Source organism: Psittacula echo, assembly GCF_963264785.1.
Source record: "Psittacula echo genome assembly, chromosome: 16".
Taxonomy (NCBI): domain Eukaryota; kingdom Metazoa; phylum Chordata; class Aves; order Psittaciformes; family Psittacidae; genus Psittacula; species Psittacula echo.
Window position 1 is genome coordinate 5,693,474 of NC_137752.1, and position 17,504 is coordinate 5,710,977.

Below are 17,504 nucleotides of genomic sequence, written 5' to 3' on the forward strand. Positions count from 1 at the left end.
GGCTCCCACCCCCAGCCCGCAGCCCACCCCGAGGTGCCAGGCCGCTCCCGGCCCCCTTCCCCTCCCCAACCCCCCCCAAAAAAAAGGAAGAAAAAAATTATAATAATTTTTTTTCTTTTAAAAGTGGGGAAAAAAAATAAATCGCGGCTGCCCTGGGAGCCCGGCTCCCTCCCCAGCCCCTGTTCCGCCTTGTGCTGACGTCTGGGGAAAAAACCACGCTCCCAGCCCAAACTTTCTTCCCCTGCTCTTTGCTCTGGAGCTGTTCAAACAAACGCCCCTGCTCCGAGCAGAGCGGGGCGGCCCCTCGCCCCCCCCAATGCACGGCGACCTGCCCCCCTGCCAGGGGCCGAGCACCGCCGGCAGCCAAGCCGCGGAAAGGGGAGGGGGGGACACAGGGAGGGAGACCCGCTTTTCCCCCCCCTTACCCCATCCACATCATTCCACACACCCCCCCCCCCAAGTTCTGCTTTAAGTGCTTCTATCAACAAGTGTAAGTGGCTGCGCTCCGTGGGGACGGATGGAGGGAGAGGAGCTAGGGAAACCCATTCCCAAACGGGGCTGGAGGGAGAGGTGACCCTCAGGTTAGCAGGGGGACACGGCCCCCCTCCACCTCCAACCCCCCCCCCTTTAACCGGTCCCCATCAACCCCGGAGCAAGGTCACCTCTCCTGGGAAAAGCCTGGCTCTCTCGCCTTAATGAGATAATTACGTCCTGCACCACAGTTAAAAACTCATAGGCTGCTTCCCTTGGGGTTAGAAAGAAACCTCCCTAATGAAAACCAGTCACCGGGAGAGGAAAAAGGAGGTTTTCCTCCTTAAAAATGATATTTATATATATAGAGAGAGATACATGCACAGGGGTGGGAGGGAGGGGGGCTTGTTACTGATGTCCAGCGAGGACTGGGGGGGGGGGCTATGAGCAGAAATGAGAAGTGAACGGTTTTGGTTCCCCCCTCCCTGGTTCCAGCCGCGCTCTGCTGCCCGGCGCTGCAGGCACATCTGGACGGGGCTGCGCGCACGCAGGGTTCAAGCCCACATCTCGGAGCGAGATGGGCCGCTCGCCGCAGCCCAGCTCTGAGCTCATAAACATCATCCCCGCTCCAGCGCGGCCGAGGGAGGCAAACCCCTGCCTGAGTTATTTTAACATTTGTCGAAAGCTTTTCTTGCGCTCTCTTCCCCTTCAAGTCGGAGGCGTGCGGGTTCTGAAGCCAGCCAGTGCTGCCAAATCTGATCTTCCTGACGGGGAAGCAGCTTCCCAGAGCTCTCCAGCTTGGAAGGGGTGTAGCTGAAGGCAATTTTTGGCTCTCTCTGACTCCGCGGGGGGCTCCTCGAGTGTGCAAACAAGCCAGCCCAACCTCCCTTCCCCTCGCCTGCTTTTCGGGGGTCCGTTTATTGGCCCTATTGGCCCAATTTATTGGCCCTGGTGGCACCTTAGGGGTCAGCTCCGCTGTCTGGTCCTGCCGCCTTGGCTGTGTAAATCATAGGCTGGTTGTCACACCATGTTCTGCTCCTGCTTCCCTTGGGCTGCTCCCCACGGATGGGTGTTTTACTTCTGCCCAGCACCCAGCTGGATGGGTCCCCGATGGTGTGTGGTGCCAGGGCGATGCTGTGCACTGTTGTTATGCGCTTAAGGGGTTTATTAGAATATGGATGACATATATTGTATATTATATTGCAAAGATTGGGTATATGGCCATCAGCCCTCGTGGTTCTCCCTGCTCTTGGGTGGGAGATGCATTCATCATCCTCAGGACCCCAGACCCTGGGGGACCCAGCACAGCCTCATGCCACCCTTCCTTCACCCACTTGATCCTGCTTTTTGTCACCATGGCTGCAGGCACAGACCCTTCCCAGGATGGGAATGGTGCCATGTCCAGGAACATCTTCTCATGGACCGACCTGGGGGATGGAGACATCCCCTTGGAGGACAGTGACCCATTGGTGATGCCCACTGGCCACTCAGCATTAAGAGGGGCCTGGAGCAGCGAGAATCCCCCATTCCTCCCCCAGCATTTCCCCGTCACCCCAAGGCTGGGAACATCTTGCTGTGATTATTTTGGGGGGGGCAAGTGGCGGCTGGTCTTGGCCTATGAAGGGGTGAGGGCAGGAGGGTGGATGAAGCAGCCCAGCCCCATTTATAACCCTTTTCCTTCTCCTTGTTCAGGGCCAGACCTTATTCTTGAACTGTCTGGCTTTTCCAGGGGAGACGGCTTCATGGCATTAAATAATTAAATGGAGGGAATAATCGTCGGTGAAACCCCCTTGGGTTCGCACTTCCTCGGGCCCTGTGATTGCTGATATTTTTTTGGGTGAAATATGACCTTTTTTATGATCAAAGGGGATCCGAGTTCCAAAGGAAAGTTAAAAAAAAAGAGGGGCAAGCATTTTCTTTTTTCCCAATCCTAGCGGTCTGGTAAAGTTTCTTTAGACATGCAAAGATTTACACACCTTTCTGCAGGGTGCCTTAAATTACCCTCCGACTCTTTACACATTTCCATGAGCAGAGCAAGAACAGTAAGTCATTGAGAAATTAACTGGCCTTTCAGTAATATCCCCTGTCGGCCTTTCAGAAGGGGAATGTCTAATGACTTTTTTGAAGTAGAGGTCAGGCTTTGCTTTTTTTAAATAAAACAATCTGTATTAATGCAATTTCCTTTTTAGCTGCAGGATTTGCCCATTTTTTTTCCCCCCCTCCCCCTTCTTTTTTCAGCATCATTCCTTTTTAACTCCCCCAGCCACACAAGGCATCCGAAGTGAGACCCGGTTGTTTGAAACTCCCCTCCTGGTGTTTCCTCACCCTCTTGTGCAAGCTCTTCTTAGGGTGTTTTTTTGGGTAAAAGACATATCTTTAAAGTGATTAAAACTGGATCCTGGAGCTGAGAAGGGCAAAGCAGGGGTGGTTTGGAGGTGAAGCCAAACAGGGATGCTTTGCCTGATGCCATGTGCCTGGGTTTTGCTGGGTCTGGCTTTGGAGCTGATAGGCTGATGGACCAGAGTTGGCAAGGCTGTGCCAGGCTCCTCAGGGATTCATCTGGCCAGAGCCTTTCAGGTTTGCAGCCCTTGGGATGAATGTGTTTCTGTTTGCCAGTCCTTCATCTTCCTCTCTTTTAAGGAAGAAAAGGGATATATTTTGGGAATGTCACTGTGTGCCCTCCTAGGGGTTTCCTGACATTTCTCTCATGCTGTGATAACATCTCATGCTTCCACAGTGCTCACCATGGATCCGGATGCGCTTTGCCAGCCCCAGACCTTCTCCTCACCCCCAAAATGCAGTGGTAGCCGGAGTGCGAAAGGGCAGCATCCTTGGAGCACTGCTTGGGCTGGTGCTGCTCTCTTCAGTACCCATTTGCTCATTCTTCATATTCCCAAAATGTTGCCCTTTGGTTATTATATCGTGGAGAAACTTGGCTGTCTGACCCATATCCTCCGTGGGTGGAAGGGGGTTTCTTACTATGGAGATGCTCCTTTGCTTCACCATAATGATGTTTGGAGTAAGGAGATAGTATGGAGTATGGGAGAGAGCGGGGGCTTGGTGGTACCTGGCCAGGAAACCGATGCCTGGCTCTTGGAGTGAATGGCTGGGGGTCAGACCCTACCTGGCTCTGGGAAGCAGGGCTGCCTGCCCCATCTGTTCCAATGGGAGCTGTGCTCGGTGCCATGCCCTGGCAGGGCTGGGGACCAGAGATCCCCATCCTGCCCCATCCCCAAAGGCACTGGGCCCCGAGCCGGGCCTGCGGTTCCCAGCAGGAATGGTATTTTTCTATCTGCTGAGCAGTTCCTCTTTTTCCCTTCATTGCTGCCAGACCCCAAAGGCGCAGCATGCCCTGGGCTAGCTCCTATCCTCCGCTCCCCTCCAGCTCTCACAGCTCCCCCCGTTCCCTCCTAGCTCCTTGTCTCTGCGGTCGGTGGCATTATAAAACACACAGCCAGGCCCTTGGTGAAGGGTTTTTCTCCCAGCTTTTTTATTCCCTTTGCTTCTGCCTCTTTCTTTTGCTCTTTCTTTCTCTCTCTCTTTCTTTCCCTGCCAGGAATCCCGGTCCCAGATGAACCAATACTCCGTGGCTCTGCTATTTCCCTTTTATTCCCCTCCCCTCCTTCAACAGCGAGATGGGAAAAGAGTGAACTAAGAAAAAAAAAAGAAAGAAAGAAAGAAAGAAAAAAATCAAAGCTGCACATATTGGATCCAGATGTGCGCGCAGCCCTTTCCAGCAATTTAATTAAATTCCCCCAGACAGCCAGGAGGATTTCTTAATGATCAAATTTCCCTGGCTTTCCTCCTAAAATGCCCCTCTTTCTTCGGCTGGCTCTTGCTCTGTCTCCCTGATGGATAGCCAACTCGCATTCTTCCTAGTCCGCCCCGCCAAGGCAATGGGGAGGAAGAGGGCAGATCCTGACACTGTTGTAGCTGGGTACTCAAACGCCCCAAACGACCACACCAGTGACATCTCTTTTTGCAAAATGGATTTGTTTCACCCAAGAAACGTGGGGATGGGGAAGTCACCTCCGTGGAGGCTGTGGTTCATGGCATGGGCAGGGCAGGATCACAGCAGGGATGCTTCAGGGAAGGGCCAGAGAAAGGTGTCAGCACTTGGGTCTCTGGGCTTGGCACCTCCCTAAGCTGGTTTTGAGCAGGGTTTGGCCCCCACTGCAACCCCAAAGCCTCCTTCCTAGGCAGAGGGGGTTATTTGGGTTGGGGTAAAGCCTCCATGTGGCTTAGGGGAAATGGTTGGGCTGGCAGGACCCTTTGGGGCAGCCTGGGGTCCAACACTGCGGGGGGCAGAGGTGGCAATGGGGTGACCCACACTTACCGGCCCTCCTTTCCCAGCTAATGGTGGGGAGTGCAGGGGGATTTACCCCCAGAGTAGGGTCTGGTGGAGGGCTTGACCGTGGCACGGTCCCCATGTGTGCCATGCAGTCATGGACAGTGACAGTGCCTGGTGCTGCCACCCTGACTGCAGAAGGTCTGGGGGTTTACTGGAGTGTGGAGTGCTTGGGCTTTACTGGCACCATGGAGAGTCCAGGTCTGGGTTTACCCATCCTCCGGTGGCAGTGAGGTGGCACTGAGACTGGATTGAGAGTCTCAGCTGCCATGGGGCTCCCCTGACTGGGCTGGGCTGGTTTGAAGCCCATAGGGCATAAAGCATCCTCCATGTAGAGGGAGAAATTCTCACTCCGCATTACTTTTCCTGCTGCTTTTCCCATCCAAGCCCAGCCAGGGTGCTTGGATTGGGGTCATTCCCACCCTCACACACGATGGCATGGGGATGATGCACCCCAAACCCTTCCCATGGGGGGAGCTGTTGGGGAAGCCCACACCGGCTGCCGGTGTCACCACACAGCACCAAGTCCCTGTGTCACCAGGAACCAGCACCACTCTGCAAAGCGGCTGGAGCCCCCAGGGGGCTGCAGACACGGGGGGTCCCCCACTTTGTGTGCGGAAGGGAAGGGTGGGAAACAGAGGGGGGAACTGTGACAGCATGTCAGAAAAATGCCCAACCGGGGCGGCCTCCTGGCCCCCTGTGCCCCCGGGCCACGGCTGCCTCCTGGAATCTGGAAGAGCTCCATCAGAATAACATAAATACGTAAATAGGAAACCCAAGGCAGCTTCAGTCAGCGCCGGCTCCGCCGAGCTCCCCGCGCCCGCAGTTCCACCAGGGTAACAGTACAAAACCATGATGATAACGCTGATAAATCCCGGGGTAACGCTTCCTGCAGGAGCTGCTCCAGCAGGGCAGGGGCTGGGTGTGCTGCGGGCAGCAGCCACTCAGTGCCACCTCCCCAGACCCTCAGCCCGCCCCGGTTGGGTTTGAGTAGCCGCGGTGTGGGTGCTACGGGAGGGGGAACTGGGCTGGTGCATGGGTCTGCACGACCACATAGTGCCAGGGGTTGCAGAGCTGGAGCCATCATAGGGGCTGGAAAGGGGGATGCAGCAATGAGTGTGCGTGTGTGAGCGCACCTTGCCCGGGCACTCGTTCATGCACTTGTGTGCGTGCTTCTGCGCTTGCAGGTGTGCAGCAGCAGCTGCGCACATCTGGAGTGCTCGGAGGGGCTGTGCCGGTGTATTCGGTGTCTTGGTGGGGTGTCTGTGCACGGGGGGGTGTGTGTTGTGCACTTGTGTGTACATGCGGGTGCGTGGGGTACACGCTGAGTGCGCAAACGGCCCCGTGCACACCTGAACCCAGCTGCGCGCACGGGGCGGGCGGGAGGACCGGGACGGTGCAGGAGGGATGATGCACCGGGTGCGCGCACGGGGGCTGGACCGGGTGCGCACGGGGCGGGGGGACCGGGTGCGCGCAGGGGATGCCCCGCTCGGCGCCGCTCGCACCTCTCCCGCTCCCGGCACTGTGCTGCCCCCTGCCGGCCGCGCAGCAGCCCCGCCCGCCCGAGGTCCCGCCCCTCCCGGCACAACCGGCGGCTTCCGCTTCCGGCGGCGGCTCGGGGCAGGTGAGTGGCGGTGGTGAGCTCCGGGTGGCTCAGGGTCCCCTCTCGTGAGGCCTCGCGGGCACTGCCGGGGCTCGGCCGGGCGTTAGCGGCCTCTGGGGCCGTCCCGGTGGGGCCCCGGTGTTGGGTGCTGGGGGGTTCTGGGCCTTCGCGCTTGCTCCCGCGGGTGCAGTGAGGTTTAGGGGCTCCTCCGGCCCCGCCCGGGTTTCTGTGGGGTCCCGGCCTCAGGCTGCTCCAGCTTTAATCCATCCCAAAGGGCAGGCGGGGGGTGCTGGTTGCCGCACTCGGGGGCTCCTCGCTGCTCTGGTCTTCCCTTGGCATCCTTGGCGCCTGGGGCAAGGTCTGTGTCTGCAGACGGGCTTTGCCCCGAGCCTGGGCTGTGCCCGGTGCTGGGTGTTCCTGTATCCGGATAACTGCAGTCTGCAGCTCTGTGTGCAGGAGATAATTTGGCTGTGTGGGAGGAGGTGCCTGCGCTGGTGTTTGCTGCTCACATAAGGAGGGAGGGAGGCTGGGCTGTTTTCTGAATGCAGAACTGCTGGAAATGCTGGTTTGTTTTAAAGGGAAGGAAGCAGCCTTTGGAAACCAGGCAGCGCTGCCGGAGACGTGCGTGAGGGGAGACACCACTGCCATGCTGGAGGCCCCTGCGTGGTCTGTGTGTGTAGCAAAGGACGATGCCTTTCCTGCACGGCTTCCGCAGGATCATCTTCGAGTACCAGCCCCTGGTGGACGAGCTCTTGGGGCTGCTGGTGATACAGGATGTGGAAAGGCAGAGTGCTCTTGAGAGGTAACTGGATGGGGTCAAACACCCCCTTGGTGTTTTGAGGGGCGACAGCTGGAGCTCAGTGATGTCAGACATGGCACTGGCTGGGAGCAAACCCCAGTCCCATAGCACAGACTCTCCTTTTGCTGCTGTTGTTTGGAATGGGGGGAGAGCAGAGCTAACGTGGGCAGTACATGTGCTCCCAAGAGCAGCCCTTTCTGCCTTACCCCTGGCAATAAAACCTAAACGGGTTTATCTGTGACCCTGATGCTGTTGCACAATCCCACAGCCAATTGCTTAGAGATGGTGGTTATGAGGCGAGAGGGGGAACCTCTCGGGGCCTCTTCTTCCCTGGTGCTCCTTTGACCCCCACACCCCCATGAGATGTCCATGATTGAGTAAGTGGCTGGTTTTGTGTCTCAAGCCCTGCCTGTCTGGGCAGCGACCGGAGCCAGCTCTCAGCTGTGAGACGAGTCTTGGAGAGGGAGACGCACTCCCCGTTCTATCAGGAAGGTGTCAGCTATGCCCTGCTGAAGGTCACCGAGCTGGGGCTCGTTCCTGCTGCAGAAATCCTCCTGGAGTTTGGAGCAGACCTCAGCTTTGAAGGTGAGAATGGTGGGAAGTGGCGGTGGTGACAGCTGGGGCTGAAAGAGAGGGTGCTGCCAGCCCAGACCCCCACTCCTTGCTGGGATGGCATGGGTGGCCCTTGTGGCAGCCCTAGTGCAGACCCAGCAACAGGGATGGACTGAGGCTTGGGGGCTTTTGCCAGAGATGGAGCCATTGCAAAGCAGGACCCAGGGTGCTGTGACAGCCCTGTTTTCATGGGCATCGCTGTGTCCTCAGGGCCCTCCCCAGTTGTACCCTTCCACTTCTGGCTCATGTCTGGGCTGTTCTGGGAAGCCCTTTGTTCTCTCTGACCCTGTGTTTTGTCCTCAGATCCAGTCACCTACTACACCTCCCTGCACATCGCTGTGCTCCGCAACCAGCCCGATATGGTGGAGCTCTTGGTGCACCATGGGGCTGACATCAACCGGAGAGACCGGGTACGGGCATGGCCACGCTGAGTCCCCTTGAGACTTAGGTGCAAGGGGCTGGCGTGTGGGGACAACCCTCCTTGCTCCCCACCTCCTGGGCGTCATTGCATGCCCCTTCCCCTTGGCAACCTGCTGTGCCAATGGTCTGTAGCACTCTGATGCTGTGGCAGAAGCTCAAGGTGCTTTTGGCTGAGCAAACCTGCTTCTGCCATGGAGCAGTGGGTGGGAGCAGACAAACCTGTGCCTATGGATACACCAGGGAAGGCTCCCTTTGTTTTTGGGGGGTGGGTTCAGATATGCTTTTACGTTGGCCGTGATGGAGCCCCAGCAGGAGGCACTCGCAAATGGTCTTTGATACTTACTAGTGATTTGTTTTCCCTCTCGCTCTCTGCAGATCCATGAGAGCAGCCCCCTCGACCTGGCCAGCGAGGAGCCGGAGCGGTTGCCTTGTCTCCAGCGGCTGCTTCAGCTGGGGGCTGATGTCAACACGGCTGACAAAAACGGTTTGTGTGCCCCATGCCACCCCCCCAGCCCCAGCAGGCAGCCCCCATGGGTGGGCTGGAGTGGGACATGGGGTCTGGGCCCTTCCATCTTTCTGCTGCAAGCACGCTCTGTTTATAGGCTGGTTTGGAAGTTGGGTGCAGGCTGCAGAACCTCCCTGGTGCTCTGTGTTTCCTCCTTGCTGCTGCCTGTGTCAGGTGCAGAAGGGGGCTGAGACCAGCTCCATGCAGGCCATGGCAGATGGGAAGGGGTTGTGCCTCCATAGCCCTGTGGTGCCCATGTGGCATTTATGCCCTCTGGGGCCACTACCAGTCCTGCAGGTGTGGCCTGTCCCCACACCTGTGCCCCATCACAGGATCAGTGGAACCCTGCCAGAAGGGGAAGCGTTGTCTCTCCCATGATCAGCTGTCTGGTTGGTGGGGTGGATTGTTTTCTTTCCTGCCTTTTTCATCTAACTGACTGCTCCATTGCAGGAAAGACAGCGCTGTTGCATGCCCTGGCCAGCAGCGACGGTGTCCAGATCCACAACACCGAGAGCATTCGTCTCCTGCTGGAAGGAGGTGAGAACAACCTTCTCCCCTCTCCACCCACAACCTCTCCAGGGCTAGTTCTGGCTGATTCTTTGTCCTTTATGTTCCTGCTTGAGCAAGAGCAAAGCCCAGCAGCGCCAGAGTTAATGCTGTCCTTGCCTCATTGTCTGCAGCACCAGTTACATTCTCTGTCCCTTCCTCCAGGCGCGGATGTCAGGGCCACCACCAAAGACGGTGACACTGTCTTCACCTATGTTATCTTCCTGCTGGGAGAGATGGTGTGCAGCAGCAGCGAGGAGGCGCAGGTGATCAGCCGCTTCTGCTTCCATGTCACACAGCTGCTGCTGGCCCACGGTGCCAACCCCAGTGAGTGCCCGGCCCCAGAGTCCCTCACCCACCTCTGCTTCAAAAGCTTCAAGAGCCACTTCCCGCTGCTGCGTTTCTTGCTGGAGTCGGGTGCTGCCTACAACTGCTCCCTCCATGGTCCCTCTTGCTGGTCCGGCTTCCACATCATCTTCGAGTGCCTCTGCTCGCACCTCAGTGTCTCTGAAGACGACAGCTTCTTTACAGACCTCATCCAGAAGGGCCAGACTCTGCTGGAGCTCATGATGGCCAGTTCACAAGCCATCCAGCTGCCCAGCAACTTTGAGGTCAACACCAGCAGCTGTAGGTACCACGGGGAGAAGATCCGGACTCTCTTCTGCTCTCTGAAGCAGCTGGAGCGCTCCCCGCAGGCACTGAAACATCTCTGCAGGGTGTTCATCCGGCAGCGCCTTAAACCGTGGCCAGTAGATGTTAAAATCAAGGCTCTACCTCTTCCAGACAGGCTGAAGTGGTACCTCCTCATTGACCACACTGCTGCCGGGCAGGAGGACCTCTGAGCCTGACTTGCACCTCTCTGTGTGACCTGGGATAGTTTTCTCCGCAGCAGGAGGTGTTGCTGTCCATGTTTTGGGCATAATGCCACATGCACATTGTGGGGGCCCTGTTGCTCTGGAGCACGTCATGGGGAAGTGGCCAGAGCTCTGTGGCTCCCTGGGCATTGGGGAGCTGGACCGTGGGGCAGGGGACTGGTTTGTGTGGGCTTTAAAGGAAGGGCTGGTGGGGAGGAGCAGTGGGGTGGTTGGGGCAGTGTGGCTGGGCAGAGGCAGCCTGGCCCCTGACCTTCCAGCCCTGCCAGCTCCAGGGTGGGTGAAACAGGTGCTTCGGGGTGCTGGAGGAAGAGGTGCTGCTGGTCTCCTCCCTCCGGTCGTGGTGGAGGCAGGTCTGGCATCTTGGTGTGGTTCCACATCCTCTTGAGTTTCTGCACCTCATCCTCCCAGCACAGAGGACCATCCACCAAGGGCGTCTTGGAGGTGCTGGGCTCCAAAACACACAGACAGCTGGATGTTTCTCTGCTTTGTGGTGTGTTCCCTGTGCACGGATGAGGAATGGGTGGCTGACTGCTGAGTGCCTTGGCCTCCTTCCCTGATCCTCAGCTCTTTCCCTCACTGACTGCTCCCAGGTCCTTGGTCTCCAGTGCCTCCTTCCTAGGAACAAGAACTTGCAGCAGGACTCGGGGTCTTCTTGCCAACCCGCTGCTGCTGAAACCTGCACATTCTGGAAGCCCCATGTCCCAGCCTTGTCACGTTTGTCTGCCTTCCCCTTCCAGGCATCGGCTTCCTCGTGCCATGCCAAAGACTGGCTATGGAGCTGAGCCCCCCTGTGTTTGTTGATTTGGTTTTTGTCATGAGGTACAGATGAGATGCAGAAGGGGATGAAGAGAGGAAAAACCCTATCCTGAGCAGGTTCAGTTTGTAACAGGTGGATCTGGGATCCACCAGCAGTTTGGCTGGGGCAGGGCTGTCTCCTGCCATTGCTCTCTTGTGTTTTCCCTTCTCGCACCCCGTGGAACTGGAGCTCTGCATCTTGATGAATTGATGTTTAAAGAAAATAATAATGTCATCAAATACTCCCCTGGTGTCTCGAATGGGAAATGAGCAATTAAATGAGGCCTTCTCTACTAGCAACAAGGGGGTTGTTTCTCCTGCAGGAGATGGGGTGGAAGGAGGGGGATTGTGTGTGATGGACAGGTTGCAACTGGGGCCTCTGCTGGGATCACCCTCTTGTGCCAGTGTTGGCTGAGGTGTGCTGGGTTTGGTGGGCACAAGCTTATGGCCAGACTTGGGGAAAATGATGGCCAAGGAGGAGATGGGTGACACTGGGAGGTGCTGGGGGAGCAGCTCCAGTGTTGCAGTGTTGGGGCTGAAAGTGCTGGGCATCACTGTGAGCCCGCAGCAGCAGCACAGAACAGGGTCCCTGTTTATGCCTGGAGCACACTAGTGCTCTCTCCCAGGGCTGCAGTTGAGTTACCCATTACTGGAGGAGAATGGGAGCAGCCAGGATTCCCTCCACCTCCCGTTTTGGGGAGACTTGTTCATGGGTTTAAAGGAACCTGGTGTTGCCTCCCCAGCTTACCGCAGGGCAATGGCAGAGATTCCTCCCACTTGCTGTTCCCAGCTTGTTGCTGTCAGTAGCAGCAAGTTCAACAGCAGCGAACGGCCAAACACCCAAGCAAGGAACAGCCCAGAATGTCACAGAGGTGCTCTGTGCTCCTGCTCCTCAGCAGGAGTCCTGTGCAGCTGCGGTGTCACCAATGTGCTGGTGCGCAGGAGCACACCTCTTGGCAGGGGATACCCTCTTGCTCCCCTCCAGAGCCCCTGAAGGTGGCATCAAGCCAAGGCGCTGTGTCCCACAAAGCCCACGTGCAGGAGTGCAACAGCAGGGAACTGTATTTGGCAAACCACCTCTTCACAAACAGCAGCAATGTGGAAGACAAAGCCCCGTCCTCACCACCAGCCCCAGAGAGAGGGAGTCAGGACACCCTCGCAGCCATTTGCCGCCCTGCGGTGAAGGCATGGTCCTCTCCCCTCCTGGCCCCGGCAGGAACCGCACTGTGCTGGCCCGTGCTCCGAGCTGGCCCTGGAGAGACCTCCTCCTGCTGCCCTCATCTCATGGCGAAGGTGTAGACGTGGTAGATCTCATCGGGGAAGTTCTCCTGGCGCTCCTCGGCCAGGAGGTGCAGCCCAGCTCGGCGGATGATCTTCCTGACCACATCCAGGTCCCGGCAGACACTGCTGTCCACATCGTCCATGATGACTCCCTCCTGAGCCATGTTGTCCTTGATGACAACAATGCCGTTGGGCCGCAGGCCGGCACGGCACCGCTTCAGGAAGTCAGAGAGGTGGCTGTCGGTGAGATGGCCTGGAGGGGCAGAGCAGTGGTTAGAGGGCACAGGGTGACTAGGGCAGGAGGAGAAGGGAGGAAGACCGGGAGGTTGTGGTTGGGATCCCTCCTTATCCAAGCAGCAGAATACGGAAGTCATTTGCAAGTGAAAGCTTTAGCTTGGGGGTGCCCAACTTCTGTCCCACTGTCCAACTCCATCGAACTCAAACCTCTGCCCTCTGAGGGCTTGGAGGAACAGACCCCTCAATACAGTGCCCTTGGAGTGCTCCTCCACAGGGTAGGGATGGAAGGGCAGGTCCCCAACCCAGCCTCCCCTACTTGTGATGCTCATCCTTCACCCAGACCTTGAGCTGCTCTCCCCAGTGCATGGGGCACCCTGGGGGAAGCTGGACAGAGGACAAGTTGTGAAGAGACCCTCACCAATGACCCACTGGATCCAGATGACATCGTAGGTGTTTGGCTCAGGGCTGAAGTCCTGGAGGCCGCAGCAGAAGTAGTTGCGTACCCGCCTGCCCTCCTCTCCCAGGTAGCTCTTGGCCTTGGTGAGGAAGTCCTCTGTCACATCCACCATGTCCACTGTCTTGAAGAGGGGCAGCAGCAACCGCTTGGTGATCCGGCCGATCCCTGCCCCGCAGTCCAGAGCACGGGTTGTCCCTGTCCGGTTGGGGCCATCCTGGAACAACCACCACGAGGGGCTGAATCCCACCACAAGGTACACACAAACACAGGGCAACCGTAACGGATGGGGCTTAGGGTATGGAGACCCATTGCAAAGCTCTCCCAGCATGCATGCAGTGGAGGATCCCATGGAGCAACTGGGTGGGAAGAGCCAAGCCCTGTGCTGGGAGAAGGATGGGGCTTTGGGAACATGATGGGAACGTGACAGATGGTGCCACTTACCCGCAAAAACCGCTGCAGGAACTTCCTGGAGCTGTTGATGTCGATGCTGGAGATGTGGCCGTAGCCCCCCAGCATGCCATCCACTGTGGCGGGCACGGCCTTCCAGTACTTCTTGGCCTTGGAGTAAAACTCCAGCTCATTCTCCACCACCTCACTCGTCATGGTGGCCGAGGGGCACGTGCCCGCGTGGGACTCGCTGCTCCTCCAAGACGGGAGAAACCACAGGTGAGGCCCAACAAAGCCCCAGGCACAAGCAGGGAGGCAGCGGTCAGCTCCGAGTACCCCGGTTTCTATTTATCACCCCTTCCCCAGGGCTGTTGTAACCCCCCGAAACCTCCAGCTGGGACAAGAAGGAACAAAGATCTAAATCCTGATGTTTTCTGGAGGACCACCAAGCCCGAATCCCCTCCCTGGGCAGGGCTGCCTCGGCTGGACCAGGCATCCTGGAGCCTTGCTCAACACCACACACAATTACATTACTATTGTTTTAAGGCTGACCCACGCTTTTCACCTATTCTACCTCTTTTTTCCCTCTGTCTTAATGTTTTAGAGATTACAGCTTACACCCCCATCAGCCACCTCCAATTACACCTGGAGTTGCTCAAAGTTCTCCTAAGCACCTACCTGGGGACTGTAAACCTCAGCCGTGACCGTAAGTTAGATACGTGCAATATAACGAAGGTATAATCAGCAATACAAGCGATAAATCCTCCCCCAAGCATCTCACAAGTCAAACCACTGTGGATCTGATAAACTGTGCTGGGGATCAGAAACTAGACTGAAGGTGGCCAAAGGGTAAATTCAAGGACTTGGAACACCCAGTTTCGAGTGTTCGTGGCTTGAATTGGCTGGCAAATACCCCATTAGACACAAAACCTTCCCTATGCCAGCTTAAGCAGTTTTGGTGGCCCTGTGTGGTCTTCGACAGCCTGGGAACGGAGCAGGGGGACGCAGCATCTCACCTGACAGATCACAGCTTGAAATCCAGTTTGGCTCAGTGGTGGCGGGAGCTGGCCTGTAGTGATCTAGGGGAAGAAAAGACCCAAATCACCCCTTTGGTCCCGGGGCACATAAGCAAGGCTGACCACAGCCCTAGGGGAAGAGCGGCCCTGGCCTCGAAGGCATCTTCCTGGGGCAGTTGTGGGGCAGGAGCTGCTGCTGCCCCATAGCTCAGAGGTGACAGGAGGCCGAGCTGGAAGGTTTGTGCTTCGCTGCTGTCTGACCTCACAGGCTGGGACCCGCATTCACCCCCCCCCTCCCACCGCCACCCCTTCCTTGGCTCTGGGTTTGACGCCGGTGCCACAGGTCCAGGGCCCCCAGCAGACGGCTCTGCCACCAGCACGGACCCGGGTGCCGGCTCCCTCCTTCCCGCTGTGAGAGCCCGGAACGCGGCAGCGCCCCAGACAGCGCGCAGGTACCCACAGACATGGGCAGAGACCACCTGCACCCCCCCGCTTTAGGGATGTGGGGGCCACCTCAGTTACTCGACCCCTGGAGCCATTTGAAGGCCGGGGGGGGTGGTGGCAGGAAAAGGGGCGCCCGGGTGGGGAGGTCCCGGGGTCCCACCCCGGGGGCTGAGGGGGTTTCACCGGCCCTGCCCGCGGGGTGAGCGGTTCAAGGCCGTTTCCCCGGTACCCCCATCGGGCCCGGGGCCCACCCGTTGGGCTCCCGCGGGGAGCGGCGCCTCCTGGCCCGGAAGCTCCTCCCTCCCCGGCCCCTCCCGGCCTCCCCGGTTGCTGCGGGCACGGCCGAAGGGGCCCTCCCGCTCCCTCGGCCCGTACGGCCGCGACCTCCCGTTCTCCCCGGTTACCTCCGGCGGCGGCCGTGCTGCTGCGTCCGGCCCCGCCTCCCGCCGTGACAGGCAGCTACGGGAACCAATCAGAAGGCGGCGCTTGCCGTGACGTCAGGATGAGGTCAGCGCGGAGGGCGGGCTTTCCTACCGGCTGCCCGCGTTGGGGGGGGGTCCGCGGTGGGACGGGGCGGCCCCGGGGGAGCCGCGGGGCGGGCACGGGGGGGAGCGGACCCGGCGCTGCCCCAGCGCAGCTTCGCGCTGCCCCCCCCGCCTCGGAGCCGCGGGGATGGGGGCAGGCGGGCGCGGTGGCACCGGGGCTGTGCGCGGGGGGCTCGGGGTAACCGGGACACGGCACCCGGGCCGGGGTGGGGGGGTCGGGCTGCCGGGTCCCGGTGCCCCTGGCGCTGTCGCGTCCGGTTCGCACCCGCCGCGGCCACGCGGGGCCGCTGTTGTCCCGCCGTTGCGCTGCTGCTGTCGAGGGAACTTCGCTGCGGCTTGAGGGCAGGGACGGACGGGACCGGCCCCGCGCGTACCCCGGCACTGACGCCCCGCACCGGGCACTTGCCCCTCCCCAACCTACCCTGTACCCATCGCGGGGCACCGGTCCCACCGCTCCCAGGCGATGTCCCTGAGTGTCCCTGCCCCGTCCAGCCGGGACAACGGGGGAAGATGAGGCCCGGCAGGCTCAGCACAGCTCTGGTTCTCCCTGTGCTGCACCTCCGCAGGCCGGGATGCAGGTGAGAGCATCTCCTCTGGGACCCCCCTCCCCGCGGGCACCATCCCACCCCATCGCCTCCCTTCTGTACCCCAGAGGACACGGGTAACACCGCCACTCCCATGGGCAGGGAGTCCCCAAGGCCTTCAGGAGGGGACTGCTGTGGGGACAATGACAGTGATGGAACTGGGTTGGCTGTAGCCGTGTTGCCAGGGAAAGGAGGCTGATGTGGATTCTCTTAATACAGGGCGAGTCCTTCTCTTCCCTTACCCAGACCACAACTGGCACAAAACCTGTAGGAACAAAATCTGCTTGAAATCACCCAAAGTGGTCAGAAGGCAGTGGCAATGGGACAATGCTGCATGGACACCAAGGGAGTGGGACCCGTTCCCACCCAGCCAGCACCCACTTACATCCCAAAATGTCCCAACAGCCCCAGCAAGGACTTGCTGTCCCTAAACCAGAGCTGCTCATCCCAAAATCCATGGCACAACTAGGATGTAGCTTCTATGCCAGTGCCCTTGCCATCCTTCCATGTTGCCTATGTGGAAAGCAAAGGGAGATCCCACCTTTGGGAAGGAGCTGTGACCCTGGGACAGCTTTTGATCCCTGTGAAAGGCCCTGAGCATGCTTGGAGTGCCAGTGACTCCAGGCAGTGGCTGATGGCAGGGGCTGGGAGCACGCATTTAGTTGGCTGCAGAGCTGGGAATGCTGCTCGCACCCGGTTTGCTTTCCAGATTTTAAAGCAATGAGGCTCTTTGTCACCAGGGTAAGGATACCGAGCATGGGGCTGATCCCAGGGTGGGCTGGTGTTCGGAGAGGTGCATGGGGATGAGCATCCCACACACACAGGCACTTGGACCACCAAACCCTACCAGTTTCCCTCTTCCTGAAGCCACCAGCAGCCATTGCGTTGCACTGGTTGTCACCTGCATTTTCAAGCGGGCTGTGGGAGTCCACATCCCATCCATGCCACCTATTTCCCATGGGAGCCTACCATATTTGTTCCCCTGCTTCCACAAAAAAGCCAATTTTCTCCTTCTCTTTATCACGCTGCACTGAGGCTCATTAAGACCTTTTCCATCAAGCCCCAGCCACCACCTCCATCCTTCCCCACCACTGAAGCCCTTCATGGTGGCAGGGAGGGGACAGTGCTGAGGCCCTGCTCCAGCCCCTCAGATTACAACGGTGCCACCAGCATTGCTCTTGGTTCTTGCTTTCCCACCTAAAACTCCATCTGCATCCAGCCCCTGCTCCCGCAGTCGAAGAGCCAGGACAGAAACCTGGTGCTGGGCATCTTCTGCACACACAGAGCTCCACAGTGATGGCCTTGAATTGGCTGATCTGCTTGCGAATGTTCCCTTTGATTTTATATTCTAAGTATTAAGGCAACAGAGTGTGGCTGGAAATTAAGAGAGGAAAAAGAGCCCGGTTGAGCATCCCTCAGCTCCCCAGTGCTCCTGACCCCAGCAAAGAGCCAGGGCTGGGGACAAGGGTCCCCCCATTGAGGATGTGCTGCTGAGCCCCACTTTCTGCTGGAGCTGGCTCCAGCGTCGGGGCCAGTTCGTGCTCAGCCAAGGCTGCACAACCCGAGTCAGGAGCCCCGG

The 17,504-nt window shown here is 58.6% G+C and overlaps 2 protein-coding genes across 6 annotated transcripts; one reads left to right on the forward strand and one right to left on the reverse strand.

Moving 5' to 3' along the window:
* The first annotated feature begins 6,419 nt into the window (after window positions 1-6,419).
* On the forward strand, window positions 6,420-11,216 carry ASB6 (ankyrin repeat and SOCS box containing 6). The gene is made up of 7 exons (XM_080630572.1): window positions 6,420-6,443; window positions 7,001-7,224; window positions 7,625-7,806; window positions 8,137-8,243; window positions 8,629-8,737; window positions 9,209-9,295; window positions 9,470-11,216. The coding sequence occupies exons 2-7, from the start codon at window positions 7,112-7,114 to the stop codon at window positions 10,144-10,146; spliced, it is 1,275 nt and encodes a 424-aa protein (XP_080486698.1). The 5' UTR covers window positions 6,420-6,443; window positions 7,001-7,111; the 3' UTR covers window positions 10,147-11,216.
* An 815-nt stretch (window positions 11,217-12,031) lies between these two features.
* Window positions 12,032-15,240, reverse strand: NTMT1 (N-terminal Xaa-Pro-Lys N-methyltransferase 1). Of its 5 annotated transcripts, none has more exons than XM_080630598.1 (5): window positions 15,201-15,240; window positions 14,353-14,415; window positions 13,391-13,586; window positions 12,911-13,163; window positions 12,032-12,508 (listed from the first exon to the last, which is right to left on the reverse strand). In XM_080630598.1, the coding sequence occupies exons 3-5, from the start codon at window positions 13,550-13,552 to the stop codon at window positions 12,252-12,254; spliced, it is 672 nt and encodes a 223-aa protein (XP_080486724.1). In that variant the 5' UTR covers window positions 13,553-13,586; window positions 14,353-14,415; window positions 15,201-15,240; the 3' UTR covers window positions 12,032-12,251. The 5 variants fall into 5 exon arrangements, with proteins under 5 accessions (XP_080486724.1, XP_080486726.1, XP_080486725.1 ...); XM_080630600.1 differs by having other exon boundaries at window positions 13,391-13,592; window positions 15,201-15,236; XM_080630599.1 differs by lacking the exon at window positions 15,201-15,240 and having other exon boundaries at window positions 14,353-15,128.
* Window positions 15,241-17,504: the final 2,264 nt, after the last annotated feature.

Excerpts from the sequence above, each read along its gene's own strand:
- ASB6 (XM_080630572.1), top strand. The coding sequence starts at position 7,112 with ATGCCTTTCCTGCACGGCTTCCGCAGGATCATCTTCGAGTACCAGCCC. Across the intron at positions 7,225-7,624 it reads AGGCAGAGTGCTCTTGAGAG|CCCTGCCTGTCTGGGCAGCG; the intron begins GTAACTGGATGG and ends TTGTGTCTCAAG. Across the intron at positions 9,296-9,469 it reads TCGTCTCCTGCTGGAAGGAG|GCGCGGATGTCAGGGCCACC; the intron begins GTGAGAACAACC and ends CCCTTCCTCCAG.
- NTMT1 (XM_080630598.1), bottom strand. The coding sequence starts at position 13,552 with ATGACGAGTGAGGTGGTGGAGAATGAGCTGGAGTTTTACTCCAAGGCC. Across the intron at positions 13,164-13,390 it reads TCCTGCAGCGGTTTTTGCGG|GATGGCCCCAACCGGACAGG; the intron begins GTAAGTGGCACC and ends TGGTTGTTCCAG. Across the intron at positions 12,509-12,910 it reads CTGGATCCAGTGGGTCATTG|GCCATCTCACCGACAGCCAC; the intron begins GTGAGGGTCTCT and ends CTGCCCCTCCAG.